Source organism: Myripristis murdjan, chromosome 13 (genome assembly GCF_902150065.1).
Source record: "Myripristis murdjan chromosome 13, fMyrMur1.1, whole genome shotgun sequence".
Taxonomy (NCBI): domain Eukaryota; kingdom Metazoa; phylum Chordata; class Actinopteri; order Holocentriformes; family Holocentridae; genus Myripristis; species Myripristis murdjan.
This window is the reverse complement of record NC_043992.1, coordinates 21330059-21337558: the sequence shown is the minus strand read 5'-3', so window position 1 is coordinate 21337558 and position 7500 is coordinate 21330059. Positions and strand designations below refer to the sequence as shown.

The window sequence follows — 7500 nt, the reverse complement described above, 5'->3', positions numbered from 1 at the left end:
AGTTGCAGGGGGTCTCTGCCAAAAAGAATTGACATTTTCATCGTAATCTACAGTGATCCTAGTTTATTTTCGAGGACCCTTTAGTTTATATGAACCCCACCCCCAGGTTATTCATGCAACCTGTCAGTTAATCATTTGTTCAGTCAATTATTCATTCATTCATACAGTCACTCATAGGACTATGACCTCTTTTCCACAGTCACACACACATTTATTCACTCACTCACTATCTCTTACACCATCCACCACTTTCTCAGTCATGCTGTCACTCACTTATTTACTCACTCAATCTGCTCTTTCTCTGCTCTCTTTTTTCTCTCACCCTCCACATCCATGCCATTTCTCCCACATGCATATCTATCTCACTCTTATCTTCTCTCCTCAGACACATATGAGAAGGGAGAATATCTCCTGACCTCCTTCACAGCAGCATCGGTGAGTTCATGGGCCAACTGCATGCCAGGCCTCTCTCTTTCTATCTCTCTCTCTCTCTTTTTCATAATCATTATTGTTATTAATGCAGTGAGAGCAGAGAATAATACCTTGCCTCATCATGTCACAGGACTGTGGTAGACAGTCCTGTGCACATGTCAAAGGCTAACTGCTGGAAACCATTAGCACATAATTCATGTTTGACTCTGGGGTCATGGTTTGAATTTACCTTTTACCACTTTGGCTGAGACAAACCTCTCTCTTCAGAAACACCGTTTTGACTCTAGTATCAACGTCATGACATACAAATGGGGAAATTATTGAATTGCATAATAATCCTGTCATATTTCATCTATGAATGGTTGGGTTTTCATTAAATCATAATCTCCAACAACCTTAAGAAAGAGAACTTTGCAGACTCTAACACAAAATCGGAGTGGGCAGTGTGGGAGGAGAGAGGAAGAGAGTTATGTAAAGACAGAAACTGTCCAATACACATTTGCTACTGCATCTAGCTAAAATATGGTTTTCAGTTAACCACTAGCTGTTTTCTATGGGCATACAATCTTGTGTGCCATTTTACTAACTCCTTCTCCTTGTTGCTTTTGATGCATAATTTAGCAGTCTACCAGAGATTTTATAAAATTGCGATTGTTTCACAGCAACATCTAGATTTTTACATATTGGAAGCAGAAGACGTAGAACAGGCATTGACCAGATGGATGTTAGACAGTAGATTCTCAGGGTTTTTGTACTGACTTCTTTAACAGGCCAGACCATTGCAGCTGTGCAAGAGTTTCTCTGTCATATTTGCATGAGTCTTACAGTTAGGTTGTGTCCAGAAACAAGCCAGTGTTTACCACAGTTTGATCACACTTTGGGCCAGACAGGACAGAAACTCTCTAATCACTGATACTAATGGGGCTAACCCAGCCCCACTTGCTTCTTAGCTAGAAAACACACACACACACATACACACAACTACACACATGCATTAAAACAAATATGCAAATTTGCACAAACGCACGCACACATACACACACACACACACACACACACACACACATGCATACACATACAGCAACCATAGCCAAACATCTGCGTCTGTCCTCTGCCTACCATCAGGCTCATTCCAAAGCAATTTCACACAGCGATAAAGCAGGCACACCGTCTGACAGCCAAGAGGAGAGAGAGATTTAGAGAGTGTGAGCGTGTGTTTGAGTGTTTGAATGTGTTTTGTGTGTGTGCGTATGTGCGCGTGTGTGTGTGTGTGTGTGTGTGTGTGTGTGTGTGTGTGTGCGCGCGCGCGCGCGTGCATGTTTTTGTGTGTGTGTGTGGGGAAAAAGCAGATGTGAGAAGATGAGGATAAGTTGGGCAATGAGGCCAGTGCTGCCTGGCAGATTAGAGGATCGTATGCCATTTTGGACGGGTGTGTCTGTGACTGTGTGAGTGTACGTTCATGTACATGTACATGTGTATTCAAAAAGGAAGCGCGGTGTGATAAAAATATGAACTTACAACTATCCATACAATTGAAATCTATCCACAGAAGATTATCTACTAAGAGCGTGTTTTATAGTGAGGAGGGGAAAAAAAAAGCTGCATAAAACTAATGATATAGAGAAAGACACTCAAACATTAAATCTCACTCAGTGAAGTGATGAAGCTCAGAATTAAAGCAAATGTACTGCGTGGGGTGGGGGTGGGAGAGCGGGCAACTACATGGCTCAGCTTACTAAAGCACATTTTCAGCAAACTGTGCAGACAGTGACATTTCAAGTTTGATGACCAGTGCTGTCAGATAAATCAGAAGTACCAAGAACACACACACGAAATTAATGGTATGGGATAAATCTGATTTTTTTTTTTTTTTTTTGTAATTTTGAAATTGCTGAAAATGTAGCAAATCAATTATTATAGTTTTCTACTTTTCACTTAATCTTCCTCTCTCTCCATCCTCCATCACACCCGTTCTCCTACAGAACTCCTTGTCCAATAAAATTGTTCATAATGGCCTGGCTCCTGCTGACCGGTTGATCCTGGGCGTGGTGAAGGTGTGGGGGGCAGGCAGCACCCAGATCCAGCAGGTGACCCTGACAGACGCGGCTGGGACTTCGCACCCACTGACCCCGCAGCACAACATCAGCACTCAGGTCAGAAAAGTTTTGAAATACAGATAGATATAGATATAATTTTCTCATTTCCAATATATAACTGCTTTAAGTCCTGGGGCCTAATGAAAATTGCCAATAACACTTTATAGTGATTGTTATTCATTAATCCTGTATTTTACCTGTTTGCAATCCATGCACTGAGACCTCAGCACACAAATTTAAGTGCATGGACACATGCAAGTCAATAATTCATACATAATGCACACCATATACCGTGGTTCTTCTGCCAGATATGGTTGTCTTTTTAGTCAATTTGACAAGGTCAAAACTTGTGTTTGCATGCAGGTGTGTTTATTTCTCTGCAACATACAGTGCATGAAGTCAACTTCTATTATTCTATGATATCCTTGAAATACATACAGTAATTATGACCTTACATATATATATATATATATATATATATATATATATATACTCAGGTCATTGCACTTGCATCATTACTGTAATGTTGTACAATATATAACAACATTATACTGTATATCCACACACCTCCTCTGTTTGTCATTCATTCATTACATACACAGCAAATAAACAAACCAGCTTTCAAGTTGAGTTCTACCTGTCAGTCAAACTGCCTGTCACTACAACAACAAAAACTTAAGGTTCACCACCAAAACTGCTCTGTAGCATGTTTTATCATCTAATATCTGTAATCACACTGCATTTACCCTGGCACCATTGTGTCAGGATGAATGAATAAAATAAATGAATAAAACTCACAGCAGAGGTCTTGGGACAGCAGCTGAAAAGGTGCTCATCTAGAGTAATTCTCATTTCCTCTCCATCATCTGCTCCTAGAGTGAAGTGAAAAGCAATATGCAGGGAAAAGCCATGAGGACGTGCATGAGGACCCAAAGTGCATCGCAATATTAGAAGTTCATCCATTTTTAGTGGCCACAGTACAAATCAAATATGCCAACACTGCTACAGTGTAATGCTCTCAAACAAAAGAAAAGAAAAGAGGGAAACATCTCTGGGATTTTCCACAGTGCTTTCAGTCACTTTAAATAAATACTTTTACTCTTAGGTGGTCAGTGTGATGGGTCATCTACAGCCTCAATGTTCAGCAAGAGCTGGTAGGCATAAGGGTGAAAGGAGATTCTCTGTAATCACTAGGTATCTTTTTCTAAATGGTAGTCAGCAAGAAGGATCTTAGGAAGGTCAAAATAAATGGAAATAAGGAAGGGTGGAAGAAGGGAGCAGGATATATGCAGAGAAACTGTAAGGGAGAAGGTTGTAGATAATGTGCAAGAGGAAGACATGGTTTAGAGGGGATGGGGGGCAGAAGAAGTGATGTAGAGTAAGCTGACAACAGGGACATAATCAAAAGAGCACAGAAGAGGAGGGGGAGGATGCCAGCTTTGGAAGGAGAAGGAGAAGATTTCATAGGTGCAGGAGGAAGAGGATATAATAATACTACTAATGATGATAGTCATTTTAATAATAACCCATTAAACACATACAATATGCGTGTGCATATTGCAATTTTCAGAATACACAAATATATCTTTGAGGAGGAGAAGGGAGGTTAATTGAGAAGGAGGAAGACTACAGTCACGGGGAGAGGGCAAGGTAGAGATAAAAATAAAAGGGCAGTAAAGAAGAGGGTAAGTTTGATAGGACAGGACAGCATTCGTTCCTTCTCCTCATTTGCCCTGTGATGAAATATTCCTGTCTGGGTCCTGCACTGTACTCACTGCATTTATCAGGAGCATGAAACTGATAGCTACAGCGACTCCATAAATAACCATAGGAGAGGAGGCCCGGAAGCTTTAGATTTATACTGTTCAGAGCGAAGACAGACAGGGAGATGCAAGAGGAAAGGTAATATAGCAGGAGTGGAAGAAAGTCAGAATGACAAGAGAGGTTCTGTGTGTGTGTGTGTGTGTGTGTGTGTGTGTGTGTGTGTGTGTGAATAATGAACAGACAGGAAGAGAGTTCGTCTTTGGGAAGCAGGGGAGCAAAGGGGGGATATTAGATCACACAAAAAACGGAGGGAGGAAGAGAGGGGTGAAAGAGAGAAGCAAGAAGGATGAAAGAAAGGCCAAGGGAGAGAGGAAGGGCAGACGGAAGGTGTTTCAGTGCTAGACAATCTCTAAGAGACGAACAACTTGAAATAAGCAGTAAGCAGCTGGCAATGTGTCATTTAAATAGGTTAAGGCACCTAGACAAGGCATAATATATTTTCTTTTTCTTAACTACTACAGATATAGGTCATAATTTATGGCAGTTAATCTCATGTGCACAAGAACCCTGGCTAGAAAAACTGACATATACAAACTAAATAAAATAGTTTATAATGTGGTATAATCACAACCTAAAATTAATAATACATGTAACTGACCAAATGGCTGAGCACCATTAATTTTATGGTCATGGGAAATTGAGTATAAAAAGTTAAACAATCTCAATAAATATTTATTCAGTTGCTTTGTACAGTCTTAGTAATAAGCTGTTAAAAGAAGTAGAAGAACTTCTGAAATAAACTACTGTACTATGAGGCAGGCTCAAATCTCTGCCATTAAATTCTAACATGTCCATAGAGCCATTTCTATTTCTGTCTCTTTCTTAACCTAATATATGATTTGTTTTGGTTCCTGGGTTTAGCTGAAATTGTGAAACATTGATAATATAGCTGCTGAAAAGATGCAGTTGGAACAATGATTGCAGGGACACAGAGATATGCTTTTGTGAGGTGGACCAAGCCTGGGATAAGAATTCACATTTCCTTTAAACCTCTTGAGTTGAGGGACTGTGGGGTGGATTGGCTGCCTGCAGTTATGGCTTCCCGCAGGAGTCATAACTTTCTCTCAGTATATTTGTTGGAGCCCACAGGCCCATGTACAGGATGTACAATACTCTGACAAGATTTTCAGGCCATTTTAGTGGTTTTCTCCATGTTTGTCTGTTTGGAGGATCTTTTGGCTCTCCAGCCTGGACTCTTGCTGACAATAGTTACTCTGCTGGTGTATGAGGATGCACGTGCATTTCTGCCTCTCTCTTATCCTGATTGGCAGGGGTCTAAAAAAACGCTGTGTCCCCTGTCCATGCACACATATTTTGCAGCTTAAGCTTTTACTCAGCAGCATTAGAAAGTTTTTGTTTTTGTATGTTTAGAAAGTATTTATTTCACTTCATTATTTACAATCATTCATGTCCTATAAATAAAGGACAAATAAAACAATACGTATGTTGCAGTGGTAAATACATTACTAAAAAGAGCTTCAATACATGGCCAGACCAAATTCACCATACATTACATTGTATTATGCAGTCGTGAGGTTACAGCAGTGAAGAGAAAATCTTCATCAACATCATCAAATCTGTTTCTCTCTCTCTCTCTCTCTCTCTCTCTCTCTCTCTCTCTCTCTCTCTCTCTCTCTCTCTCTCTCTCTCTCTGTCTGTAGGAGATGATCGTAGATGCTGCTGAAGCTTTGGTTTTTGTGGATCAGCCCTTTACCATGACGTGGAGGACCAGTGCATAATCAGCTCAGACGAGAGTGCAGAACGGTGTATTTAATGATCTATCCTAGTCGTGAACAATAAATCAACCTGTGAATGATGATCTCTCAGTTGTAAAGTACTATGTAAAACAAAACAAAACAAACCTGACATGTATTTTTAAATTTAAAACAATGTATGCAGTATAAGGATTATATAAAGGTTGTTTTTTACTACAGTAAAAAAAGTGTTAAGTATAAAATTTTGATCTGTTATAAAATCTAATAAAAATATTCCCTCCCTGATAAACAGTGACAGCCTTATGAGCTTACCTATAAATAATGGGTTTTTATTTCATGGCACCACTTACTCATGTGGAAGAAGTTTCGACAGTGTTGCACGCATAAAAAACCGAGAACATGGCATTTGCTCGAGCACAGACAGAACAAAAGCTCAAGCACAAGATGTTCCAACAATTAAAAAGAACAGCACTGGACTGGAGGTAGCTTGTGCCTAAGTACCCTGGAGTACAGAACTCATAATTCTCAGCATGTAAGATAAAACACAGTTAAATGCACTGTGATTTTCACAAATTCAGTGGTGTCAAATGTTGAGGACAAATGACTGAGAGCATTGTAGCAACACTAGCAGTGTTAGCTGTGCTTTGCAAATACCTGGATGGCTTGGGTTGATCTGCAATAATTTAGTAAGGAAATGCATGTTTGGCTACAAGGTGGTTAGGTACACCATTTAAGTGTCTTAAGTTAAATCATGTTGCTCATCCTATAGTCTATAATGCACTTGTTATATTCTAATTTGACAACTGAACCCTATTGCCAGTAGCGCAAGCTTCATCCTAAAAGCTTAAATGATTCCTAGTTATCTTCTATCTTATTTCCATAATAATTGGGGTGGCAGAGAAGTTACAAAACACATACTTAAGAAAGTTGTTGGTTTAAATCTTGGACCAAATGTGAAAATATGAATAAGTGGATTTTTTTCCCCTTACAAGAGGAATGACTGTCTGGGATACCTTGAGCAAGGCCCTTGGAATTGGTAACAGTAATGGGTAATGGGTACAACAGCTGCTGGGTGCAATGGAAGCTTTATTCAAAGTTCCCCACCTCAAAAGGATTACATAAAAGAGACACAACTAAAAACAGTTAGTATGCTGACGCTGAAATGGCTGACTGGAAAGTGAAGGGCTGTGTGGTCATGGTGGCGGATGAATGTCTATTTACTTTCATGCACAAACCCATTGGTAGAAAACCTCTACTTTGAGTGAGGCAGTAATTTATAAGCACATTTCTATTTAAGCATGACCAAAACCCTAACCTAAACCTAAAGTTGTTATTTGTCTAACCAAAATTAGCATGTTGAATTTGTGCTATTATCCAATATTATCCAATTTTTGTGTGGAAGAACAGTGTGTTTGTTTGTTTGTTTTTTTGTT

The 7500-nt window shown here is 39.6% G+C and overlaps 1 protein-coding gene across 1 annotated transcript in view; it reads left to right on the top strand.

Moving 5' to 3' along the window:
- The window catches only part of si (sucrase-isomaltase), a 93644-nt gene that overhangs the window by 75978 nt on the left and 10166 nt on the right, over window positions 1–7500 (top strand). The window contains exons 46-47 of the mRNA XM_030066364.1: window positions 386–435; window positions 2415–2585. Of these exons, the coding sequence (XP_029922224.1) occupies window positions 386–435; window positions 2415–2585 (221 nt within the window). The remainder of the gene's footprint in view (window positions 1–385; window positions 436–2414; window positions 2586–7500) is intronic.